Source organism: Elgaria multicarinata, chromosome 10 (genome assembly GCF_023053635.1).
Source record: "Elgaria multicarinata webbii isolate HBS135686 ecotype San Diego chromosome 10, rElgMul1.1.pri, whole genome shotgun sequence".
Classification (NCBI taxonomy): Eukaryota; Metazoa; Chordata; class Lepidosauria; order Squamata; family Anguidae; genus Elgaria; species Elgaria multicarinata.
Genome location: NC_086180.1, coordinates 63,707,366 through 63,735,280, shown reverse-complemented (window position 1 = coordinate 63,735,280; position 27,915 = coordinate 63,707,366). Strand labels below are relative to the sequence as shown.

The 27,915-nt window shown below is 43.7% G+C and overlaps 1 protein-coding gene across 1 annotated transcript; it reads right to left on the bottom strand.

Moving 5' to 3' along the window:
- On the bottom strand, nt 1–27,915 carry LOC134404812 (cytochrome P450 4V2-like). Its single transcript, XM_063135723.1, is given in 11 exon segments — nt 1–1,545; nt 3,680–3,859; nt 3,946–4,079; nt 4,840–4,946; nt 7,012–7,203; nt 8,883–9,009; nt 10,083–10,152; nt 11,005–11,195; nt 23,455–23,540; nt 26,384–26,496; nt 27,705–27,915. Coding segments are annotated over 11 exon segments (1,584 nt in total). The 3' UTR covers nt 1–1,372.

The window sequence follows — 27,915 nt, the reverse complement described above, 5'->3', positions numbered from 1 at the left end:
TATCCTGGAATCTGGCAGGTTGGGGAAAGAAATTGGTGGATAAGGAATTTGTTAAAATGCTCCAACAATATGACAAGGTCTGCCTGCAAGAGACATGGTACCGTGAACATAACCCACCATATCTCCAGGGCTAACTTAAATTGCTTTCACCTAATCTTGGTGTAGAACAGAAGGAGATTTCTGAGAAGCAACATTATTATTATTTATTTATATAACACCATCAATTTTCATGGTGCTGTACAGAACAAAATAAAAGAGAATACAAAACACCCTGTCATATGGCGTACAAGCCAAAAGTTTCTTTCAAAATCAAGTCTTATCATTTTTTATTATTGTTTGGGCTATTTGACTTTGACCTGCTGTTTAATGATTCTTTCCTCTATTTCCTTCTTCAGGTCAGTTCATTTGTTGTGATTTCAGGCTAATGGGCAAATGTTTTGTTTCTAATGTCGGATGCCAGCTAAGGTTTTTTATCAGGACGATTTACTGTTTTGTAAGGGTGTTGTCCATCGTTTAATCTTAAACTATTCAATGTTTCCCTTTTAAAAATGTTTTATGTATATTAATCGTCAGTTTGACTTGTTTTACATGTCCAACTCTGAATTATTTTATGTTTCATTTTCAAGTCAATGTGTGTCTAATTGGCAGTTTTACTTTTTCCATATGTAGCTCCTGATGAAGGACACTGACCAAAACACATAGAGTGAGTACATTGAAGAACTGATTTGAAAATGAAAATAAAAATTCAAAGCACCAGAGCTTTGCTCTCCACATTTTTCTCAGGTTTTCAGGGCCATGGGTCAAATTCTGCCAGATGTTGGGACTGTGGATTTTGAAAAAACTAATCAAATGGGTGCTTCAGTGGCACGGGGAGAAATGTACAACTATCTGTCACAGCAGCCTAGCTTCAGAGACTAGGGAGTAACAGAGCCAGCTCTCACCGTCTGCTGATCTCATTCGGCTTGCTGATGAAAGACAGGGCCGATTTCACATGTACTTTTAAGGGCTTTTAATTATATCCATACAGTTAGTCATTTCTTATGTGCATAAATAAAGTGTTGATTTTATTTTTTTAAAAAAACCCCAAATATTCGTTTTCTTAATAATAACAAAAAATCAACCACCCTTCTATGTTTAAGAGTAAAAATTAAGAATTATAAAGTCATTTTGAACATCCCACCACCTGAGCAAGCATCTGGCTTTCAGTTGTTTGGGTTTGTAAAGGCAATTTTTGTGGTAGTTTTGTGTGTGTGTGTGTTTAAAAAACAGTCTGTTTAGGCAATCTGAAGTGTCCTGCTATGAAAATTCAGAATCTTTATTGAAAATGGTCCAAGTGTGCTCAGGCAGGGAATCTTCCTGTTGTTTCCTTATTTTAAGAGGTAGAAGATGATCTCCTTTTCAGCTGAATCCAGATGCCATTATTAGGACGAAGAATCAGTTCTCCTACAGGATAGAGTTCTTTACGATTCTGCATAGTTTCAATCCAAAAGTGCCGTAGGATGGTGGCAAGAACAGTCTTTTCTTCTATCTGTGCAAAGCGCTGACCTGAATATGGGTTTGAAAACAATGGTCATTACAGTTAAGCACAGCGATGACAAATGTTTATTATTCAACATGAACCAGATGACCTGGCTGACAATGAGGTCAGCTTCTCAGCTTCATTTAAGGTGCAATCCCACGCATAAATACATCCTACAAGTTCCAGCAATCCCCTGCTGACTTCCCCCCTTTCCTATCTAAATATGCATAGGATTGCACCCTAAAAATGATAAAAGACAGCTTTCTGTCATTACACAGTTGCTGAATCAAAGCCAACAACCTGGAGTGGAGTGTTACAGTCATGGGAAATTGGGGAGTGAAAAATAGGAAGAGATGGAGGGCCTGATTGTGCTGGAGTAGGAATACCCTCCAAACCCTTGATTCCACATTCTTTCAACTTCCTTGTTAGGCAATCATTCCTTTTGGTTACTCCCTGCTACCTATTAATTGCCACGCACACGCTTTTCATTCTTCACAATGGCCTGGTTCAGATGTAACACGAAACTATGGTCCCCGCCCCCTATGTGAATGGGCCTGCAGAAGCCTCAATTCCACAAGCTCTCCTCTCTCCCATCATTCTCATCCTCTTCTGCTGTTAAACAAACTTCAGAGGAAAGAAATTCAAACAGTTTGCCAAAGCCTTCCTCAAACTATATGTGGAATAAAAGCCCTGAGCCCAATAACTGGAACATACCACACCACACCAGCCAATGAATAACCTTATTTCTCTTTCCTTTCCTGTTCTTTCTCCTCTTTCCTCCCTCTGTCTCTTTCCCTTCCTCCTTCTCTATATGTCTACCCGGTCCCCTTATCCATTTGCCATAAGAATCAAACTGTAACAAGCAATGTGCGCCAAGTAAAAACATACAATTGCATAAAACTGAATTGGGAGGGCGGCGGAGGAGTGGAGAAATCAGGAAAATACAATTAAACTTCATGTAAAAAACAAACTAACTGAAAAATCAGAAATAATTTTCTAACAACACACACAGTTTCCTGTGGCGTCCATACTTGTGGAACTGTGGCTCATTTAAACTCTAACTAGTGACAATAAGCCATGAGCAGTATCCAACAGGGTACAACTGCTAATGTAACATATGTTCCACTACCAAAAACTAATCTTCTGCAATGCCAACAGTGCTAGCTGGCACACCGCTTTCCCGGAAAAGCCAGTGCGCTATTGGCATTGCACTAGAGCAGTTTATGCTAGCACAATGGGATTTCAGTGAGTGGTTGAGGCCCGCAGAATACTGCCCATGGATTCAAATCCTGGTTTGCTCTGACGAACTAGTGTTTAAACAAACCACAGCAACCAGAGTTTAAATTTCACAGGCAACTGTGGTTTGTTTAAAAGTTGAAGTAAATGGCATGTGCAAAAGAGGAGAAGAAAGGAGGGGAGATCACATATGCCTAAGGCTTGTGTGATCTCGTTCATACATCAAGAAAACGTGGTTTCCTGTTCCGTCTGAATTAGGCCATTGACTCACCCCTAAGATTTTGTCCACTGTAAAACGTAACTAAATCACAATTAACTGCGTCAAATGTCCTGACTCATAGGCCTGGACTGCACATAATGCTAACCCATTTACTTAACACATGCTTTGTTGCCGTACCCAAGGTCCGTCTAGTAAATGATAGAACCAAATGGGGTTTGTTTTCTCGATCCCCCAGTTATTTATTTCCATCCTCCTTAGCCTTTGGTTCTGGGTTCACACATAATGACAACCCACGGTTTAAGCAACCCAGAGTTCAGAACCCAACAACAAGCTATGGGTTCCCTTTCTGGCTTCTTCATGGTTAAGAAAACCTTGTTTGTTAGTATAGCCACATTCACACATCATCACAACCCAGAATTCAAAAACCCATATCATGGGTTAGTGTTATGTGCAAAGTAGGCCATACTAGCGTCTAAACGGGTGGGGGTTCTTTTCCTCTTGTTTTGCACATGGAAGGAAGGCATCCAGCATGCCAGATGCTGTGCAAAAGAGGGACTTCTTTGCTCTGTAGAGTAGAACTGAAATGTCCAATAAGAATACATTTTTTGTGGATTTTTCAGTCTAAACCAAAAAATTATTTTGAAAGACTTTATACAGGAAAAGAACTTCTAATACTGTGGCGTTCAGAGGGCATATATACATACCAATACAGTTCCTAGGCCCAGCCGAGAAAGGTATGTAGGCATATGGGTTCCGCCCAGCTAAGTTCTCAGGGAAAAAACGCTCCGGTCTAAATTCTTCAGGTTCTGGGAAGGTATCAGGGTCTCTATGCAGTGCGTAAGGGATAATGAGGACATCAAGCCCTTTGCATACCTTATGTCCTCCTGCCAAAGAATGAATGTGCATGAAAGCAGCTCCTCACAAGACTAACTCCATTAGCACTAAGCTCACACCTTCTTGGACTACTCACTTATACAACAGTCCTCACTGAGAGTGCGGGCAAAAAATGGAACAGAAGGGAAAAGGCGAAGAGCTTCTTTAATAACACATTCCAGATACCGTAGCTTCTTCAATTATCCAATGTGACTTGATGGTCAGCGTCTCCTGATCCAAGCAAAAGAGGCAGTGAGAGAAACATACGCTATTCATAATCAATAAAACATTCATCCTAGACATTATGATAGCTATTTTACAGCGATGAAGACGTTTTGGGTCTGAGCCAGTGACTGTCTTCCTAAGCCAAAGTTTATTGATAAGGCAATGCTCTGGCCAATCAGCACTGCAATGCCCTCTTTCTAGTGGCAGACAACACTGAGGCTGCAAAGATTACAGCATGAGGAGCGTAAATGTTACCAGCTGCTATGGCGAGGCTACTACAGCACAGGATCCTAGGATCATCCATGCAGTCATAGCCCCATTAGGCAGCAAAAAAGGTTTTGGTTTGTTTTTAAGTAGAGAATTGAGTGCGCAGTCCTGCTACAGTTGCCCCCACTGAGAGAGCTAAGCCAGTGGGAGAAACATTGCTGGGGAAAGGGCCAAGATGCCTATGGATCACTAATCATTTTTGTAAAATGTACGCTGTGAGTCTTTGAGGACGATGAAAAGCCAGTGTAAAGGTTTCCGGTTAAGGGGACGGGGTAATATTTACGAACATATATATATATAGTAGGTGTGAGCAATTGGTGGCCTTACAGATGTTTTGGCTTACAAGTCCCATCAGCCCTTGACACCATAGCCAATGATGAGAGTTGCAGGCCAAAACATCTGGAGGGCCACATGTTGCCTATCGTAAACTTACGTGGAAATACATGTGCGTGTCATACTGTAGCCAGTTGATGCTCAAATGTCCAAGGGAAGGGGGAACTTACCCAAAATTTCATCCAATTCATTGTGAACTTTTCTTTGGACTTCTGGATAACGTGCAAGTAAATAAATAGTCCAGGTCATGGCAGCAGAGGTAGTATCATGACCCTAGGGGAAGAGTTTTAAAAGACAAGCTTTTAATAACGAACATGGTGCTCAACCGTTACAGGACCTGAAAATTATTTCAAATCCATTGACACTACCACCAATTTTTGTTAGAGCTAATTCATAATTCTCAGGCACCAGCCCTGCCCTGCACCATCACGCCCATATCTGAAGGGGCCTTGAGAGAATAGACACTAGCTTGGAAGCTTATGCCATAAGGATTAAGGGCCACACACACATTACACACACACACACACACACACACACACATTTATGTGTGTGTGGACATGTGTGCATATTTACATATAGTGTACTATTTCATTCTTCTGAATAAAGGGAGATGAGGAAACATCAGGGTTGCCTTTGCTTCCTTCCCCTCTCCAGTTCCCTCAGGGGTAAAGTGTTGCTATAGTGTCCCTGTAGTAGGGACGTGGAGAATCCCGTCAGAGCCAAGAGAAATCAACAAGATTATGTTTTCTCCCATGTCAATTCCCCTTCTCAGACATGCTTTAAATTGTAAGTTGATTGTTGCTGAGCTTCAGAAATTCTGATTTCTTTCACAAATGCCTCAGTACCCACCAGAGGGCAACAAACCCCACCATTGCTATGTTAATTCTTTTACAGTACAATCTTATGCAGGCCTAGTCAGAAGTCAGCCCTATGCAGTTCAATGGGACATATTCCCAGATAAATGTGCATAGGATTGTCCCTCAAAAAGCCCTTTTCAGTTATTCTTTGAGGGGATAGAGTCATGTTGAGTTATAGTCACTGAACTGCCAGATCATCAGCAAGCTAACGCAAACCAACACTAGATCCACGTCTATTTTAAATCCACATTTTTTAAAAAATGAACTGAGATGTGTACATCAAAAGGTCTTTCCTTCGCCTCCACTGCTGCTTGTGATCACCCCAGGGAGAGATTTCATCTCTCTGATGAATGCAATGTGCTAAGGGTTAAAAGATGGCTTCTCTGCCAAAGGTTAGCTACAAGTGGCTACATGGCAGATTTGCATTCATTAATGGTGGACATCATATCCTAGTAGACAAAGTGAAAAACTTTCGACCAATAGAGCATCGAATGTAACCTATGACTCATTGAGATTGTGCACCTTAACTTGAAAATTGAATGTAACTTAATTTGCTAATCCAGAACTGACCAATAGAAGGGTTAGAAAGAGACTAACACCCTCTTGTAGTCAGGGCCTATATATACTGTGAGATTCCTTTGTTCTGGGCGCCTCCATTTTATAGAACCGGAGGGCGCCCCCATACTGCAGCATCAGAAGTAGATAGATTAAGTGTATTCTCCAGCCTTGTGTGTTTGATTAGCTATTAACACGCTGGGGGAGCGGGCCTTTAAATCCCTGGTTAAGGGACAACAATTGTGCAGAACATTGGAGGCCTAGATTGGTCAGGTCCTGTAAGCGCAAGATTACCGTCTAATGCAGGAGCAGCGAACTAGTGTCAGCCCAGGGATCCAATTCCATTTCAAAGGAGCTCTCGCAGGGGGGGGGGCATATTCCAATGGTGGGTAGGCCCAAGCGCAAAGGGGCAAAAGTTTAGAGCCAAAAATACCAGAAGAGGCATTTCGACCTTTTAGAATGGGAGGAGGGGGAACTGCGCAAAAGCCAGGAAGTGGGTGGTGGGGAGGAAGGGGGACAGAGGGAGGGGAAAGGGGGCCCTGGTCCTGGTCCTGAGGTTCCCCACCTCTAGTCTAAGAGCAGTCTCAGATATACATGTACCCTATCAGAGCACGGAGCTTTTACACCTATTGTGCCAGACCGCAAACACATGTTCGAGCCTGCATTCACAGCCATTTCTGAGTTATGTTTAAGAGTATTATTGCATCTCCCTGTCTTGTTTTTGGGCCAGAAAGAGAACAGCATTTTGGTGCGCCAGTCAGGTCAGGGAGCGATTCTTCCATGAGGATCTTGATGTTACACATTAGATTTGGCCTAAGTTTGAATCTGTTTGCTGGGCCCCATCCTCTCGGTCTAACCTACGTCCCAGAATTGTCATTAAGAATACAATTAGTGCTAACTTCAGGGAAACAATATGCATGTTGTACCTCAAACATGAACGTATCTACTTCCTCTCGAATGTCCAGGTAGCTTAATTTCTTCCCCTCTTCATCAGTGGCGTTCAGAAGCAGATCAAGAAAAGCCCTCCTTTTCTTGTCCCTCCTTTGCTTACCATTGCCGACAGCTTCGCTTTTGTGCTGCTCCTGGTTTTTGAGTTCTTGAGCTTTTTCTGCGATCACCTTAAATATTGGAAAACAATGCACCGTTGTCACATCTGTTGTGCTCTGTGCAGTGCCACGTAAAAGGATGCGCTAGATCTTACCTGGCACCTACGTTGCGCTCCTTCCGGGGCCACGAGAAAACCTTTTTCTTTTCCCAGGTGTTTTAGTCTTTTAGCTCTGTTGTTTTAAAATCCATTCTTGTATTTCAAACGTCTGCACTGCAGCTCAGTTTTATTTTGGCTTGTTCTTTTATTTTATGGTTTTAAGCTTTTGCATTTTATTTTGTATTTTGTGAGGCAGTTAGTGGTTTTAATTGTTGAAAACCACCCAGAGAGCTTTGACTACTGGGGCGGTATTGAAATGTAATCAATCCATAAAAACTTTAGCCTGGACCTAGTGCTGTGTGCATTGTGCTGGCAAACAGAGAAGAGAAATAAGCACTGGCACTAAAGATGTCTATGCTGTACAATCCTGTGTACGTTTACCTGGGCACTTACACCTGGGTAAACATGCTTAGGATGGAGAAAACAGAGCCATACGCCCAATATACTTGCTTTGTCTGTAGTTTGGTTCGTGCAAGAGAAGTGCATGATGGGATTGGAATAATGTTTGTGTCTGAAAGTGCTGTGTTGCTGAAACTGCTATATCAGCAAGGAAATGATTAATTGAAATTCTTAAGTCTAAAGGTCTCTTGACCTAGGAAAAGACAAATAGTCAAAGGTTAATAAGAGAAACTGACCTTCCAGGTCAAGCGGACCTTACCTAAAGAATTAGTAGCCACCTCTTGTAAAAACGAAATGAAAAAGTCATTTTGATCAGTTTTGTTCCTGTGAAAATTTGCTGATTACTAGTTGATTTAAGTATAAATACTTGTCTTTTAGAAGGTAAGTTGTAAGTCCTTCAACTGCAGGACTTGCCACGCAGCTGCATTATGCTCAATAAAACAGAGTTGCCTTCCAACCAGAGTTGGGTTTTTTAGAAGCTTTGACAGGATCAAAATCAGGCTATAAGTCATTTAATTTCTCTGTAAAAGCCATGAGAAAGAAAACACACTGTACGAAACTGGATATCCAGTGGGATAAATCTAGCAAGTCCTCTTTGTCCTGTCCGCCAAAGAATGTACAGAGGACAAGTCCTCATGGATGTACCTACTTCAAGCTAGTTGAGCCCTTACTTCCACCATAGATTCAGAGGAAGCCATTCGCTGGAGTTCAGTTTTGAGAAACTAGACAGCTACTTCAGGAATTGACCCTAAAATATTTGTCAATAAGAGGGAAGAATAGGCATGAAACTTCTATAGAACTATTCAACCTTGAAGGTACCTCAGGTCTCCAATATGAGGAGACACTTCTGGTGGTTTGGGAGAAAATCAGAGCCAGTGATGCATAGTGGCTAAAGTGTTGGACCGGCAAGGGTTTAAATCCTGACTCAGCCATGAAACTCTGTAAGTAGCCTGAAGGTTGAGTCACTTTTTCCTCAAAGTAGCCTACTTCGCAGGTCTGTTGTGAGGATAAAATGGGAAACCCCACAGGTGCCACCTTTAGCATAGTATGAGATCCAAATGTGACGGATGAAAGGATGGAATGATATAAGTGCCAGATAATGAGGCCCGGGAGGACCACGACTATATCTTGGTGGAAACAGTTTGACATTGGCGCCTGTGCACTGATAAGTAAAAGGAAAATGCTGCAGCTTACTTGATCAGTGAAGCTGTGAAGTATTTTCAGACTCCTGGAATGTTCTCTTCCTTCTTGGAACAGAAGGTAAATAAGGTCATTCCAAAGCCACGGTGACTTCTGTCTGTGATGAATCAAGTCACTCATCCTAGGGCAACAAGTAACAGCGCTGTTCGTCTTTCAATGAAAATTTCTTGCTACTGGTAGGTCTAGTCACACCTCTAATCTTGTGGAAATGGTGGTTTTATCGCCGCCATTTGAGTAAAAGACTTTTTTACACTAAATTAAGAGCTGCCCCTTTTACACAAAATGGCAGCTCGCTAAGAGGATGGGCGCCGTGCAGCACTCACTGAGTGCTTGCCAGACTGTGCAGTGGCTTGCACAGCAAGCAGGCGACACGAGTCCAGCAGGCCCAGCAGACTCCACCCATTTATCAGACTCCACCCATGTATCGGATGCCTGCAACATCCTTAGCTACTAGGCTGAGGAAAACAGAGCATCCTCCAGCCCATTCAACACACCTGGAGGGCACCAGGTTGGGGAAGGATGCACTATGACGAGAGCCTCCGGTGTGAACGAGCTTCTGCGTACGCACCCAACACACATAGGGTTGCATCCAATGTTACCCTAAATTGGATTACCACTGGATAATCCAATTGAGACCCAAGGAGTCTCAAGTTCACACAATCTGCCTCCAAGCATCAGTGCTGGGGACAGAAATCCTACGAACCAATTGTCTGTGTGTGTTCATCATGCAGGCAGCCAAGTTCTTACTGAAGGCTATTTGGGCAGAGGGGGAAGGGCCTTTTCTCCAAAGAGCCATTGCTGATCTAAGCTCTACTGCAGGTGTGAGGAACCTCAGGACCGGGGGCCAAATCCATCCCTCCTGGAGTGCCAATCTGGCCCAATATGTGGGGTTCCCCAGAAAGCTCCACCCCTTCCCATGGCCCCACCCCTTCCTGCCAACCACCAATTGCTCGGTGGTTTCCCAGCTTTTCTGCATACCAAAAGGTTGCAATAGGCAGTAAGAGCTTTAAGCTAACATTTTTGGCATTTGGGGGTATTTTATTGTGTTTGGGGCTCCACCCCCTTTGCCTTCAGCCCTGCCCACCATAGCAACGTGGGCTCCAAAAGGTGCTCTGAGATTGAATTGGCCCTCGGGCTGGAAGAGGTTCCCCACCTCTGCTCTACCGGAATAGATCATCACACCCTGACACGTACCTATAAACCGCTTGGACATACTCGGAATCCTTATCGTTTTGAGCACCAATGTTCTTGCCCATCGCTGTTTCTAGGAACAGAAGAGAAAGAGAGAGAAGTCAGTAAAAAACGCTTCACCTACAAACCGACAATGGGCAGCAATAGAAACGCAAGGAACTGCCTTGTACTGAGTTAGTAGAAGACAGTTCCTTACGTCCATCTAACTCAGTATTGTCAACACTGAGTGGCAGCGGCTGTCCAGGGTTTCAGACTGAAGTCTATCTCAGACCTAGCTGGAGATGTCAGGATTGAACCTGGGACCTTCCGCATGCAAAGGATGTGCTCTACTGCTGACCTATATTGGTCAATTTGTAGTAGAGTGCTTCTGTTACTAATGTCGCACCATCACTGTAGCCACTAGCCCTATTCGGGTGTTTTGACTGCAACGTCACAGGGAGGACTATAACCTTGTTCAGCCAAATCCACTTAGAATCCCCTTTTGCGTCTTCCAGCTCAACGCAGGAAGGTGAAGGGAGAAAAGGCAGTGTGCACGGACCTGCAGACACACCATACATAGAATTTAAGAATACCTGAATAGGGCTACTCCCTTCCAGCCATCCCATGCCCCTTTCTCCCCAGTATGTGTATCTGGATCTTGCCTGGATACATCTGACTCCTTTCCCCCTCTCAGATTAGATTTTAAATCCATATTCTATGCCATGGATGAATGAACTAGCATTTAACTGAAACAGCAAGCTATAAAAATAATTTTGAATTGGGATGTACCCAATGTAGGGCAGGTAGCTATATTGTTATTAGAGAAACCATTATTTTGCCCATTCATCACAATCAATTTTAGTCTCCCAATATAAGAAGTGGAATTTTGAGACCTCAAGCACTGTGACAATTGTACAGCAACCACTGGGCAACCATCAGGACTTACCACAGATGATGTCAAGGGCACAGAGCGTGATGTCTAAAAAGCAATCAAATGGCTCTTTGTCCACATGTTTTTCAAGTTTCTGAACAAGGATATGGGCTTGTTCATTCATCACGTCAAGGAAATCGTCTAAGATGGTGAAATGGAAGGTTGGAGTTAACATTTTTCTTCTGGACCGCCATTTGCCTCCAGTGCTGCAAAACAAAGACTTAAGGATAATCTCTCTCTACACAAGCAAATCCTATACAAAGCACAGTAAATATATTAAAGGTGCAAGCCTATGCATTGATTGGACAGTAAAAAATCTTAGAACACCCAACATTCCCAAGCCAGCCATGCTAGCTGGGAAATGCTGGAATAATAGGACTTTTTTCTGCCTAAACATGCATAGGATTGCGTCCTAAGGGCTCCATCCTATGCGGATACCAAACCCCTCCAAACTCAGAGGCTGCTGATCATCCAATGCAGGGCAGGGGGACAGTGGAGGCGATCTTCACCTCTGCATTCCAGTTGTGCTACATTTCTGCTAGATGGGCAATTTTTCCCATCTAGCAGCAGTGCCTTTGGGTGGGAGGAAGAGACTACGCTGTCTAGGGGATTATTTGAGTTATAGCCAAACTCTTCTGGAAGGCACCAGGTTGGGGAATGCTGTGCTAAACTGTAGTTAATTGAAATTAGAAGTAAAATCTCGTCACAACTATGTTGGAGAACGAGAAGGGAATGGGAAGTGTGAGCCAGAGGCTTTTAGCGGGCCATTTTTTTTCAGGGTAATCTATGGTTTAGCAAGACATCCATGTGTCTTCCTTATGTTGTGGATCTCAATATAAATCATGGATTAGCCAGCAACGAGGTTTCCCTTCCTGGGGCTCTTGTTTATCTCACCCTCAGCCTTTTCCCCTGATCTAGCTGTCAGCCCAAAGCGTCCAGTCAAAAAGTACCATGTCCTGGCTTGAACCTCCACATGGTGCACACCGAATGCAACTTTAACCCTAGGACAGATTTCTGAGTACTGCTATGGACTGGAAAGCCTGTTATTAGGAGAATCTGCCAAGCTCGGTTTCCCTTCCCTACAAACTATCTGCCTGGAACACCTGTTTTGGAAAGCACACCTCCTGCCAAACATCTATTTCAGAGAGTTTCAACCTGCCAGTTCTCAGTTATGAACATTTTTAGACATCATAAAATGACCCCAAATTATCTATCCCTTCAGTAAGCATGTGGATGTCCTGGGCTAGTTTTGTGCTCTTTAATACCTTCCCAGTTGGGTTTTCAATCTTTTTTCCCCTTTAGAAACACTATGGGGCAGAGGCTGAACAAGTGGAGGAGGGAGCAGGATCGCACCCACTGCTCTGCCCCCAAAACCACAGAATGTCAGGAGGGTGTAAAGGGGCACAGTCCCAATCTGAATCAGGATCATGACACTCCAGGTTTTATGTTTTCCCCATCCATTTTCCCCTGAAAAATGTCATGGTTCCAGATGTCATGCCACCACTAGAATCTTCTTCAGAGGAGGAGCCAGAACCATCAGAGCCAGTTGGCCCCTCAGAAGATCCTGGCACCTAACAATGTATCATCTGCAAACATGTTTAATTATACTTCCTTCTTTACACCTACTCCTTCTATAATCCCATCATCTCTTATCGCATTTGCCAACAATTCCATAACCTATACAAATAGGACCGGCAAGAGTGGGCATCCTTGCCTAGTTCCTCTGGCTAGTTGTATCTTATCTGTAAGCCCATCATTTATTACAACTGAAGCTGTGTTTTGAGAGTATAATTGTTCTATTATACCTTTAAATCTGTCTTCAAATCCCAATCTTATTATTATCAACTTTAGTGCTTGCCAGCTCACACAATCGAATGCCTTAAATATATCCAACGCTATTATTCCCACTTTTATCTTTGACTTTTTTATCTCCTGCGTCATATTTATAATTCTTCCAACTAAATTATGCATTTGTCTACCTGCTACAAAGCCACACTGATCATCTCCAATATAATTCCCTATGAAAGAATTCATCCTCCTTGCCAGAATAGCTGAGAAAATTTTTGCATCCTGATTAATTAAGGAAATAGGCCTATAAGAGTCGGGGATTGTCAAGTCCTTATCTGGTTCTGGAATTAATATAATTAGTGATTGTTCCCATGATGGCGGTATCTTCTCTCCTTCTATTATTCCATTATATAATTTCAATAATTTTGGTACCAATTTTTTTTAAAATGTTTTATAGTACTCAGATCCCAACCCATCTAACCCGGGAGATTTACCCCCTTTCAATTTCCCAATAGCTTCCTCAATTTCCCTTTGAGATCCACTTGTGATAATGGAAAGAATTAAACAACATTTGAAAGAGTTTGAAGAAGTTACGGGATTAAGAATAAATTAGTTAAAATCAGAGATGATTATATTTAATTATACTAAAAAGGAAGTGAAAGATTGGGAAGGAAAAGAAAAGAAAATGAGAGTTAAAGAACAGATTAAGTATTTGGGAATTAAAATTACAAAAAATTTAGAGAATTTAGAAAAGGAGAATTTAAATAAGCTGAAAAAAGAAGTTATAGATAAAGTAGAAAAATATAAAAGGTTAAATCTATCGTGGTTTGGGAGAATAGCATTAGTAAAAATGAAAATATTCTCAAAGCTTAACTTTATATTTAGAATGTTACCAATAAGAATATCAGAAAAAGAGATAAAAAGTTGGCAGAATATTATAAATAATTATTGTAACGGGGATAGGAAAGCAAGAATAAATAAAAATAGGTGGTACTTAGCACAAAAAAAAGGAGGATTGGGACTCCCAAATATAAAGTTATATTATGTAGCCAATAGGTTAAGACATATAGTAGAAGGTATAATAGGAGTAGGAGAATTAGGTTGGTTGGAGGACAGAACAAGAATGGATAAAGATTGGAGTTTGGAAAATATATATTTTTATATATATGTAATAAAAATGTAATAAAAAGAATGTAATAAAAAGTGGGGGGAAGAAATAGGAAACCCTCTTTTAAAAAACCATTGGGAAATTTGGCGATTATATAAAAAGGAGTTACTTTCGAGTATATCTCCATTAACACCAGTGATAATGTTAAGGAATTTCCCAGGGAATTTAAAAGAGAGATTGAGTAAAATTTTAATAGAGAAAAAAATAATGAGGTTAAAAAATTGGTTGAGAGAGATGAACACTCGTGGAAAATTAGAAGAGGTGTTAAAGGGGAAGAATTTAACTTGGTTAAATTATTGGCAATTGGAACAATGGACGAAGAAATGGTTAAGAGATAATGGCGAGTGTAGAGAAATGACGAAATGTGAAGAGTTGATTGTAAAGAAAGAAATTGAGAAAGGAGAAAATAAAAGGATAAAAGGTTTAACGAGCGAAATAGTCAGGTTGCTTACCTGTAACTGAAGTTCTTCGAGTGGTCATCTGTGCATTCACACTGATGGGCTCTGCGCCTGCGCGGAGTCTCATCCGGAAACTTCCATAGCCTAGAGTTTTGGCGGGAACCCTATGCGTACTGCGCATGTCCTAGGGGGTTCCCGCCCAAGACCCTCAGTTCAAAGTGACCGATATTGTTGCCAAATAACTGAGAGTACATAGATATACAAGATATTTAAGGATTAAACTGTATGTAAACATATATATATATATATATATATATCCACAACACCAAGAGGGGAAGGCGGGTGGGTTGTGTGAATGCACAGATGACCACTCGAAGAACTTCAGTTACAGGTAAGCAACCTGACTTTCTTCTTCGTGGTCTCTGTGCATCACACTAATGGGCGAGTAGCAAGCTAACCTACCTTGGAGGTGGGATGGTGTTGTCATCGTAGAATTTCAGAGAGGACAGCTCGACCAAATGTGCAGTCTTGCCTGGCACGTACATCGAGACGATAATGTCTGATAAATGTAGAGGGTTTTGCCCAAGTCGCCGCTCTACATAGTGTCGTCAGTGGAATGTTTCCAAAGGCAACGGACGTAGCGACGGCTCTAGTTGAGTGTGCTCGAACCTGTGATGGGATTGGAAGCTTCTCAATCTCGTAAGCTAGTTTGATGGTTTGTACAACCCAAGAAGAGAGTCTTTGAGAGGAGATGGCTAGTCCTTTAGACTTGCCAGCGTAGGATATAAACAATCTGGGTGTACATCTGATTGATTCCGTTCTGGCCTTATAGAACGCCAAGGCTCTGCGTACGTCGAGTGAGTGCATGGTGCGTTCAAGTGGTGTTGAAGGCGTTGGAAAGAAAGAAGGAAGAATGATGTCCTGACCGAGATGAAAATCAGAGACTACCTTTGGTAGGAAATTGACGTCAGGATGTAAAACAGCTTTGTCCCTGTGGAAGGCTAAGTACGGAGGATCTACACGTAGTGCCGTAAGCTCTCCTGCCCTTCTGGCTGAGGTAATAGCGATCAGAAAGGTGAGTTTAAAAGTCAAAAGTCTTAGGTCAATGGTCGCCAAGGGCTCAAAGGGAGGTTTGGTGAGCACATGTAGGACGACGGATAGGCTCCAAGCAGGGACTATGGAACGTGTCAATGTAGAAGTGTTTCGTAGGCCCTTTAGGAAGCTTTTTATGAGGGGGTGTGAAGAAATCGGATATGAATTGATACGCCCTTGATGTGCCGCAATGGCTGCAATGTAGACTTTAATGGATGTCGGTTTTGGACCTGATTGGTGTAAAGAATAGAGAAATTGGAGTACCTGGGGTACTGAAGCCGAGAAAGGATTAAAATGGGTGTTTTCGGCGAAGATTGTGAACCTTTTCCATTTTGACGCGTAGGAACGATGCGTTGTTGGTTTTCTGGATTCAAGAATGATGTGTTGAATCGGTTCAGGCAGGGACTGGGGGTCTAGGATATGATCCTCCAGGCTGTTAGTCGTAGTGTTTTGACATTGGGATGTCTGACCTTGCCCTGATGAGTCGATAGTAGGTCTGGTAGGTGAGGTAGTTTGTATAATTTGTTGTTGGAGAGGAGAAGTAGCTTGGTGAACCAGGATTGGCAGGGCCACCACGGGGCTATGAGGATACAGTTGGTTTTGTCCTCTTCTATTTTCGCCAATACCTTGGTTATTAAAGGAAATGGTGGGAAGAGGTAAAAGAGGGTCCCGTTCCATGGAAGGCTGAATGCATCTCCCAGGGAGTCTGGGCTGTGACCTGCTCTGCTGCAGAAAGCTGGGCATGCGGTGTTGAGATGGGTGGCGAATAAATCTATTGTTTGGAATCCCCAAAGGGTAAAGAGATGGGTGATGACTCGGTGGTGAAGTTGCCATTCGTGCGTGTTGTGCCTGGTGCGGCTCAGGGTGTCGGCAATGATGTTGTCTTGGCCGGCAACATGTATTGCCGTGAGGTGTATGTGGTGTGATATACACCATCTCCATATAGCCTTGGTGAGGTGTACGAGGCGGTTGGAGTGTGTTCCTCCTTGTTTGTTGAGGTAAAAAACTGCGGTGGTATTGTCCGATGCTACAGTTATATGTTGGTGTTGGAGAGCGATGGTGAAAGAGTGCAGGGCTTTTTGTATGGCGAGAAGCTCTAGGTAATTGATATGATTGGCTGCTTCTGTCCTTGTCCAGAGAGCCTGTATCTTGAGTGGGCCGCAGTGCGCTCCCCAGCCGGAGAGTGAGGCATCTGTTGTCACTGTGATGGTTGAGGGTGGTGTGCGGAATGGGATGCCTTTGGTGAGGTTGTTTGTATTTTCCCACCATCGTAGTGAGTGTTTGACTCGTTGTGGTATGAGGAGTATTGTGCGACGGTTGTCGGACTGAGAGTTGAAGGCGCAAATGAACCAGTTCTGGAGGTCTCTCATGTGGAGTCGGCCATGAGCGACTACGGCAGTGGTTGATGCCATATGGCCTAATAGCCTTTGGATTGTATGGGCGGAGACTGCGTTGCGTTGTCTTACTCTTTTTGCAAGAGAGGATAGTACGGTTGCTCTTTGAGTAGGAAGGAAGGATCTGCACAGTATGGAATTTAAGTTGATTCCTATGAATTTGATTGTGCGTGTGGGTTGCAACGTTGACTTTTTGGTGTTTACACACAGGCTGAGGTTGTAAAGTGTTTGTAGAGCAATGAATAGATGATCTTGTAGCTGTTGGCGGGACTTTGCGACGAACAGCCAATCGTCTATGTAGGGATAGACTTGTATGCCGAGAGTCCTGAGATGGGCGCATACGACTGCCATGCATTTGGTGAATACACGGGGTGCTGTGGCTAATCCGAATGGAAGTACCATGAACTGGTAAGGTAGGGTTCCTATTAGGAAGCGGAGGTATTGTTGGCTGTTTTGATGTATGGCTATGTGAAAAAAGGCATCTTTTAAATCTATCGTGGCGAACCAGTCGTTTTGCATTAATAGAAGAGTAATGTTTGAAAGGGTTATCATTCTGAACTTTGTTGTTATTATAAAGTGGTTTAGGTCTCGGAGATCTAAAATGGGTCTGAGCCCTCCATCTTTTTTGGGTACTGTGAAGTAGCGGGAATAGAATCCGCTGAGTGTTTCGTGTTCTTGTAGTGGTCGAATGGCTCCCTTGGATAGGAGGGAGTTTATTTCGTTTTCTAGGACCTCTGATGGTTTTGTTATTTTGAGTCCTGAGAATGGTGGAGTGGTGTCGAATTCTATTGCGTAACCTGTTTCGATGATTGAGAGTACCCACTTGTCTGACGTGATGTTTTCCCAGGCGTGAAAGAAGTAGGATAGATGCTGGTCGAAGAAGATGGTGTTTTCTTTGTGTATGCTTTGGTGATAGTCAAAGATGCTTATTTTTCGTGGGTTCCTGGCGTTTACGGTAGGTAGGAAACTTGGTAGGTCCGTATTGGGGGCGCTTTGGTTGGGATTGTTGTTGGCGTCGAAAGGGTCTATCTATTTGAAAGCGGTTGGAGGGTTGGTACTGTTGTCGGTACCATCGTTTTTGTCTAAAGGGTTGTTGGGGTGGTACCAAGCCCATCTTCTTGGCATTGGTTCTGGCCTTCTGCACAGAGTCCATGGTATCATCAGTTGTAGCATTAAATAGTCCGATACCGTCAAAAGGTAGGTCTTCTATTCTTGTTTTTGCTTCTTGAGAAAGGGCTGTAGAGCGGAGCCATGCGTGCCTTCTGAGAGCGATCGCGGCCATCATTGTTCTAGTGCCGCAATCGGTCTGTCTAGCTGAAAGTATTTGTTGTTTTGCAATGTTGGACGCCTCGGATTGAAAGATCCTGGCTAAGTCTCTGCGATCGTCCGGGAGGTAATCACATATTGTTCCTACTTTTTCCCACAGAAAAAGTTGATACCGGGCCATAACCGCTTGGTAGTTGGCAACCCGCATGGTAAGAGATGCTGAGGTGTACACCCTGCGGCCCATTAAGTCAAGTCGTCTTCCCTCCTTGTCTACGGGGGATGCGTGAAGTCGGTGAGATTTGCCCTGGGATGATTCCACTATTATGGAATTGGGGGGCGGGTGCTTAGTAAGAAAAGATACTTCTCCTTCTTGAACTTTATACATATTGTCTAATCTTTTAGAAGCTGGGATCATCGAGGATGGATTGGTCCATGCCTGTTGAGCTGTTTGTAACAGTGTAGGTAAGTATGGTATCGATACCTGCGTCGGGTTTTCGGTGGTTACGGCGTCGAAAACGGGATCTTTTGGGCGTTCTATTTGTTGCTGTGTCTCTAACCCTAGTGTTCTGGCCATTCGTAGGATATGCTCGGAAAAGCTTGCTACGTCTTCTGGTGGAGAAGGAGGTCGGCGGGATCCTACAATGGAATCAGGCGACGGTGTTGATGGTGCATGGGACTGTAAGGATGAGGAGTCGGATTCGTAGTCATCTGAGGAGTCACGAGATCGAGGATGTGGCGGCGAGTTGAAAGGTTGGTATCCGTTACGGGAGATGGTGGGCGGCTCGGTATCGAGGGCGCCTCTCTATGCCTTGTCGGTACTGAAGGTTGGCGTACTGTGTGAGCTTGCGTATCGTGTCTTGAGGTTGGTGGGGACTGGCGTCGGTAGCGAGGGAAATCAAGTTGGCGTTGGTGTCTCGGTAACGGAGGTGATCTGGCTCGGTATGGAGCGTGGTGTCGGTAGGGATCATGTTCGTAGAGAGGAGGACGGTAATACTCCCAATCCGAGTATTCTGGTCTCCTTCCTCGTGAATATTGAGAAGATGTGTCCCAGTGAGGGGATCTAGATCTATCTCTCCTGTATTGAGCTTGGTCGGCTCGAGTGTGAGTTGGACTCGGGACCAGAGGCTGTAATTGGCTAGGGGAGGCTGGTAAGGTAGCCTGTCCTGCCGTGATAAGAGGCGACGGCTCCACTAACTCCCCGTCTGAGACCGAGGGTATTGCTCTCCTTGTCGGATCTAGCAGGGGTGAGTGAGGAGGAGTTAAAGATCTCCTTGGTACCGGAGTTGGTGTTCGTCTCGGTATGGGAGTCGGCATTCTCCTTGGTATCGATGGTTGCCTTTCCGCTGATGGCGAAGGCGCCGCCGACGTCGGTATCGAGCAGCGAGGAGATGTTTGCTCTTTGCGTTTTTTCCTCTTTTGTGGTTTGATGTGCTTGGACTTTTTGACTCTTTTAGCTCGTTGTTTAGCCGGGGGTTGTTGTGGAGCCTCGGGCATAGCAAAGGTCGACCTTGTCGGGGATATTTGGACTAGGTCCATCCCGGTGGTGTCCTGCGTACGGTTAGGCGTTGCGGTACAAGATGGAGTCTCAACCGCACTCAGTGCCTTATCCCAAAGAAGGGATCGGAGGCGATCTGCTCTGTGTTTACGAGTTTGTTTGGTAAAGGACATACAGTGGTGGCAAGTTTCCACTATATGTCCTTCGCCTAAACACAAAACAGAGTGAATGTCCATCGGTGGGTGGGAGTTTTCCCCCACAACGAACACACTTTCGGAAGGGGGCCTTAACGGCCATAAGCCGAAGTAGCGATCAAAGATCGCGAAGTTGTATCCCGAGGAAAGGAAAAACACGAAAGTAAAGGTTGAAGTAACAAGACGATAGTAAAGGTAGAATAAAAACCTGAAAAACGAAACCTTTTTTTTTTTCTCTAGGTGGTTCGACGAACGGAGAAGTCGTGAGGTGAGTGTTGCCACAATGGCGGTAAACGAAGAACTGAGGGTCTTGGGCGGGAACCCCCTAGGACATGCGCAGTACGCATAGGGTTCCCGCCAAAACTCTAGGCTATGGAAGTTTCCGGATGAGACTCCGCGCAGGCGCAGAGCCCATCAGTGTGATGCACAGAGACCACGAAGAATATAGAATATTGGTTGAGAAGAGGGTGACAGAAAATATGGGGAAGATGGTTTGGGAAACCGATTTGAGGGTTCAGATAGGGCAGCAGAGTTGGGAGGGAATATGGAGACAAAGAGTGTTGAGAAATATGTCAGTGAGAATAAAAGAAAATTATTATAAAATTGTATGGAGGTGGTATCTAACCCCGGTGAGATTAAATAGAATAAATAAGCTGAATTCAGCAAATTGTTGGAGAGGATGTGGAAAAAAAGGAACGTATTTACATAAGTGGTGGGAATGCGAATTTGTACAAAAATTGTGGAAAATGGTGTTTACTGAAATAAAAAAAAATTTTGGAATGGAGATTGAAGAGACACCTATAGTGGCATTACTATCATTATATGGAGATTTAAAGTGTAATGAAGAGACTAAGAATTGATAACAAATTTGCTGACAGCAGCGAGGTTAATTATATCTGGGAACTGGAAGGTTCAAGGAGATTATCATATTGAAGAATGGTATAAAGAAATTTGGGATATAGCTATTAATGATAAATTGACATGTAATATAAAAGTAAGAAAAGGTATAACAAATGTAAATGAATTTGAGGGAATTTGGAAACAGTTCCTAGAATATGTATTATCTAAGGGGAGTGGAAAACCACTACCAGAAGAAACAAAGAGATTCTGGAAGCAGGAATAGATCCCGAAGGGTGGAGGGGTGCACTTATGTTATGAGATTATGTTAAAATGACAAATGACAAATGTTAAAATGTAAGCAATTTATGTAATGATTTATTTGTTTTAATTTAGTATTATGTTGTTGTATTTTAAGTTGTGAAATCAATAAAAAATTATTAAAAGAAAAAGAGAAGTTCCTGGCCCCTCAGAAGATCCTGGCACTTGCCAAGATGACCCAGGACCCTCAGGGGTGAGGCCTTTGGATCTGCTTTGAAGGCAGAGAAAGGCGCTGGGCCACCACATAGCCCTCGAGAATGCCTGCACCTTAAAGTACATGAGAGGATGGTTGCCAGGCGAAGGAGTGCTTCCCTACTGAGAAGGAATGCTCATGAGTTGGGCCTTCCTCATGAGGAGGATGTCTAACACACCTCTGATGAGAAGCTGCTGTGCTACTGACCCTTGGACTGTTTCTTGACCCAGCTTCTCTACCAAGTAATGGACCTGATGGATTTACTGTGCTCGGCCTTCTGTTTGTTACTCTGACCATGCCTGCTGTTGCCTGATCCTCATCGACTGACTACCTGTGTTCTGACTGCTGCCTGGTCACTCTTGCCTTAGGCTAATCCTCACTAGACGGAACCCTGTCTGTTGAACCACTTGCTTGCCATGCTGACTATTCTATTGCCTAGCTCTGTTTGTGCTTGCAAAGAGCCAGGATTTGGTCTAGAGCAGTACAAAAAAAAGAAAGATAAAAAAGCCCAGGGAAAGCCTATGTGAAAATGTGTGTTTTCCGGAGGCATTTCAAAGATGTTACATTTTCTGTCTCCTGAACTGCACATGGGAGGATTTTTCAACTAGTGCTGTGCCAAAAATTCCTCCCATATTTTTTTCGACCATGCTCAACCAGTTTGATACAAAAGAAATTGCTTTCAGAAAGAATTTGAAAGGAGAAGAAATTTTGAAGAAATTCCTATGGATTAGGTTCGGGGTTCTTGTGCTTAGCTTATTTAGGAGGTGGTCAAGGTGAGCATCCTGTCTTTTATTGTACAACCATCTCTGTGGCAGCACGTAGCCTCCCTGGCTTCCCACATTTTAATGAAGGCCCAGGAGAAGACATCATGAGGGAATTCCTTCCATGGGTCTTTTTCAGTTTAGGAAGTGCAGGCTTCAGAGATGTGTAACAGAAAGAAAACGCACATGCAGCACCCTTTGTCACCTCACAGTGATTCGATAAGCTCAAAAACACCACTAAAGAAGGAATGCCATATGTACCTGCCAAAAGAAGTGAGGCAGGTGGCTGCCAGGAGGAGGGCCTTCTCTGCTGTGGCACTCTGGCTGTGGAATGAGGAGGGCCTTCTCTGCTGTGGCACTCTGGCTGTGGAATGAGGAGGGCCTTCTCTGCTGTGGCACTCTGGCTGTGGAATGAGCCCCCTAGAGAGGTTCACCTGGCACCTATGTTATACTCTTTTCGACACCAGGTGAAGACCTTGTTATTCTCCCAATATTTTAACAGTTTATCCTCTTAGGCTTTTAACTTTGTTGTTTTAAATCTGTATTTTAAATCTGTATAAAACTCTGCGTTGCTGCTCAGATTTATCCTGGTTGTGCTTTTATATTGTACTTTTATATTGTGTTTTTATATACCATTGTTTGTTTTATACTTTGAACTGTACTTCATGGTTTTAATTTCTGTAAACCGCCCGAGAGCTTCGGCAATTGGGCAGTACAGAAATGCAATAAGTAAATAAATGAAATTCAAAATAAATTATAAAATGCCCTGAGAATGATGCAGAAAACCGGAAGCCTCAACACGTAGTGCCATTTGTGGTGCAAGTGGAGAACACCAAAACCCCTTAGGACAAAAAAAGAAGCTGTGCCAGAACCCCGGCCGACAGTGAGCCCCACTTTCTTCTCCCCTTGGAGAAATGCGGCAAAATTGTCCCCCTAATTTCTCTGCCCACCAATAGTCGGGGCAATTTTGAGAAGCCAATTGTGCACAGCTCTACTTTCCACAGGGTTGATGCCACTGCAGAGAGCACCAGACAGTCCAACTAGACCAGGGCAGAATCTACATTACTGGTTTATAACAGGAGTGACAACGGCTGGGGTCCAAGACACACTCCATATACAGTTTTCAAAACGTTTTCAAAGTGTCATATCCTGCTTAGTGGAGATCTGGCCCAGCTTTTTGCAGCCTAGTGCTCTCTGGCTGTTTTGGACATCAACTCCCAGCAGCCACAGCCAGCATAGCCAATGGTCAGAAATTCTGGGAGTTATAGTCCAAAGCATCCAGAGTGTGAGGGAGATTTAATAATAATAATAATAATAATAATAATAATAATAATAATAATAATAATAATATTTCTTAACCGCCTCTCCATTTTGATTGAGGCGGGGAACAACAGCAAGTATAAAATACATAAAATACTGATTAAAAACACAGTATACAGTGTTAAAACTTCCTAAAAAAACATCCTAAAAGCATCCTAAAATTCCACTGGATAGGCCTGCCAGAGGCATAGGTAAAATGCAAACCACCCACCCACCTTCTAGCTACATTTTGCTTTACCTTGTTAGAAGTCCTGTGCCAAGCCAGGGGTGAAGAAACTTGTAGGGAAAGGACTTCTCAATATTCTTGGAGCTATTCAAAACAACCTGACGAGAGATGAGAACAAAACTAAGATCTCTCTAAAAGGGAGAATTAGCCATTTCTGTGCTTATCTGTTCAGCCCTGCCTTAAAAGCCAACTATCCAAAGAAATTCTATTTGACTAGCTATTAGCAGGCTTAGCAATGAATACTCCAAAGTGGCATTCAAAGTATATAGCAGCTCCTATACTTTTTCTTCAGATTCCCCATAGGCAGGGCTTCAATGCTCTTCACCAAGTCAAGCCAAATTCTGACCACATAAAAGGAATTCTGCAATCTGTATAACTTATGCAAATCATATTCATTCTGCATAAGTTACTCTGTGGGGGTGTTTTTTTTTACTAGTTTATGTTATTTATTCTCCCCATGGCCCCATCACCATGAGCAATCTTTTCCAGTGAAGCCCTGCTCAGAGGAGCCAATCTTGTAATACCAGCACATGGGCTGAAAGCCGGGAGGAGGGTGACGCCCACCGATCCCATCTGTGGATCTCCATACGTTTATCCAAATCTCTGAACGGAAGCTTTTGCACACGGTGGGCTCCCTCTGCGCAGTCCATATTTTGCCATTGCTTCTTTTGAAGAGTGCACATCTCTCATGCAGAATGGAGCCTGCGTGTGCACAGCTCATACACAAGTAGGCTCTCGTTCAGAAGACACAAGCAATTAGTGAAGGTCAACAAGACAGAACCAGCAGCTGCAATCTAGCTCTTCCCTTCCTCCATCCATGCCATGGTATCCCCATGGGCATCACTTGAAGATGGCTCAACTCATCGGCCTTCTTAGAATTACCCACACGTGTTCAGACTTTATGTCAACAACCATATGCTGGAACTCAGATTGTGGGGCTGAACCTGGAATCATGTGGGACAAAGTAGCCACAACTCTTCCTTTCCATTTCAATCCCAGGTGTTGCTCTCTGCTTCCCTCACCTGCTGTGACAAGCAGGTCACCCGATGAGCCTCAGGGAAGAGGGGACGGATGGGGGGAGCAAATGCAGCTCCTGGGCCCCATTGCATGATTTAAACCTCTGTGTCTAGGGTAAGAAGTTCCCTGTCTGTCCTGATTTCTTTAATCTAGCAAGTCCCTGTCATTTTGCTTCTTTCAGATGGATACAGTCATTTGCAAGAAAACAGTTGCTTATGTCAAAATCCTGCAAAAACACACACACAGCAGATTTCATGGGAACTGCACCTCAATAACATAAGATTTTATTGTTAGAGGTTGTTGTTTCTACTGAGGCAAGGATGAACTTGACTAGGAAGAAAAGCTGGCTGCTGTCGCTTCTCCGTTGTTGCTCAGTTACTTCCTGTTTGAAAACAGGAAGTAAACAAGGAGCACGAAGCTCATTCAGTTGGGCATTGTAATCACGCTGCTTCTCCCACACACAGCAGCACCCGGACTTTTTCTGGTTTCTCTTGCAGAGCAAGGAAGGCCAGAAGGTGCGCGAGAGAGGCAGACGACGTCATGTGAAGGGACTCCAAGAAATCCGTGAGTGCTCAGGAATGAGCGTGCAATAAAACACTTGTCGGATAGAGCTCTAGGATATACAGAGCAAGATATATTTACAGCTCCACCAACCACCAGAATGATCTTCTTACCATCTCAACATCCTTTCCTCCCCCGCCCTCTCTCTCTACACAGCGATCTAAGCCAGGGATGGGCAGAAGAGAGAGATCTCCAGATGTTTTGGATTTCAACTTCCATTGGAGCTATTTGCCAATACGACCAATGGTCAGTACTGCTGGGAATTGAAGTCCAAAACATCTAGAGATCTACCTTCCCCTCACCCCTGATTTAAGCCATGTATGTGCCAAATCTTCTCCTTATTTTGCAAAGTTCTTTCACAGCATAATGATAATTGAGATCAACCTAGAACAGCCCTACAAAACTTGGCAAATAGAGCCCAAGAGGCACATATAGTGCTCCCCTTAGTGGTTCCTGGTTTTGTTGCCTGACTGAAACTGCAAAAGGGAGGCGGCAGGTTGTAAAGCACCTGATGGACCAAAATACATGGCTGTTAGGCTACATTCAGAGCGTCATCAGATGCAGGAAAGGGAAGGGCTTTGCCTCCTGCTGTCCCACAATAGTGATAATCAACTTCCTCTTTCTTCGCATGGGGAAGAAAGAGGAAGTAGCATTCAGTGGGCCTTTCTATCACGCTGCTTTTCCTGCACACAGTAGGAAACAGTGGCAAGTTTCGCTTCAATAATAATAATAATAATAATAATAAAGGATTTACCAGGTCTTATTTTGCTGTGGAAAAATGACCAGAAGAAACAGAAGATATGAAGGAGGTGGACAGCATTGTCAAAAGGATCTTATTTAGTTATTTCAGGGGTCACATAATGTGCAGGACAGCCAGTTTTTCAATGGTCTTCACAGTTTGAAATGACAGCTAACTAAATTCTCAGCTTTTTTTTAAAAAAATGATCTGTTATTCATCCAAACAGTGTGGAAGATGTTCAGTTCATTTGAATTAGGTGGATGGAGGCAATATTTACACAAGGTTATAGTGACACAGGAATATGCTTGTTTGTTACAAACATATGATGCCCATCATCCAAATAGTTTTATGGCCTGTTTGAGAAATCACAATGGTTGCAGTGTTGAAGGGTTCACAAAGTTTTATGATTTTTCTGTATTCTTTTTATTTATTTATTTATTACATTTTTATACCACCCAATAGCCAAAGCTCTCTTTTCATAACTAAGGCTATAATCTCAAGCTGGGAGCAATCACCATTAAGCACAGTTGTTTCCAAGCAAGCATGCATAGGACTGGGATCTTAAGTGCTTCAACAACAGAATCAGTCTGGATATCCAGTAAAAGCTAAGACAGAGAGACTCACCTCCACACTTTCTGCATGATATAAGATCAGGAAAGGAAGTGGTCCTATCCAGAGCTTTAGCAGTGATATATTCCGGAACGCCTCAGTGCCAAGTATCAACTGCTCAAAGAAATCTGGAAAACATGCAATGTACGCTGGGCAAAGCACTTCTATTAATTCTTATGAAAATGCATATCTAGAGGGTACCAGGTGGCGAAGGTTGCTCTAAGCAAAGATCTCTAAGGAACCCAACAGCCACAGAGGAGGAAGAAAGATCCTTGTTCCCAATCCAGATTGCAGTTTCAGTAGATACAATCTTCAGCACATAACAAGGGCATGTTTTCAATCCCCAATTTCAGAAAAGTTTAATTGTTAACTCCGCCCTGTTTAGAGGCAAAGTGCCTTTTAAGTGGCTTCCTCAAAGCTCTCACTTGACTCAGGCCATCTAGTGCCAATGCCTTCCACACCTACAGAGATTTCAAAGCCTATAAATACAACAGCAATCATTTTACTCTGGACCACAGATACACAAGATCACACTGCTACAGTCTATGCTAATTTCGAAGATCACCCCCATTGCATAATCACAGTTGCACTACAATTAATCCACAAATTGATCAGTAGGATGAAGAAAGACCCTTTCAAATGCAATGTGGGATACAATAAGGTGGTTAAAAGGCAGAAACTATATTTTTAAAAAAAATTCAACGTCAAGCCATAAATTTGCTTTAAAAGCAGAGCTAGGGAAGGACCCTACAACCACACCACAATTATCATGGTTCTGAATACAAGGAACGGAATAGCCTTCCCCAACCTGGTGCCATTCAAATGTTTTGGATTTCAACTGCCAGTACAGCCAATAATCAGGACCGCTGGCAATCAAAGTCCAAAACATCTGGAAGCTGCCATACTTCAAAAGTCCGGGTTAAAGTGCATTCTGATCCAATTATCCTTACTGAAAATAAATAAGAAAAGAATTGCCCGACACTCTTAGGCAAGAGGTGGTGCTGAAACCCAGATTGACTCTCAGCTCAGACTTGCTCTTGCTAAGCAGATGGTTCTTTTTCTGCCTCTCTTGGGAAACATGGCTACACATTTGTTTTTTGTGACACTGCCTTTTAACCCACAGAAGAACGTAACGGGCACGCTGTCCGGAGGGCTCTTTGGAAACTTTTGGAGTTTCCCCTCCGTCCCTGGCTCCTCCCGCCAGCTAACGCCGCGGAGGCTGCCGCACCGGCCAGGGGCGAGGGGTTGGGGACGCCTGCAAGCAGCACGGAGCCGGCTGAGGAGCCAGGGGAGTTTGGCCGGGGGCGGGGGGAGCGCGGCGCCTGACCGCCTTTACCTGCCCCGTTGCGCTCGAAGAGCGGGACGTTGCCCAGCAGCGGGTAGCAGGGACTGATGCCCGGGACGAGCTTCAGCTCCTGCCATCGCCTGTAGTAGGTGCGCAGCCAGCGGAAGGCGAAGGCGGCCAGCGGCGCCACCAGCAACACGGCCGCTGCAGCCCCCCAGGAGAGGGCCTGGCCGCCGCCCCCCGTGATCCAAAGCCCCATCAT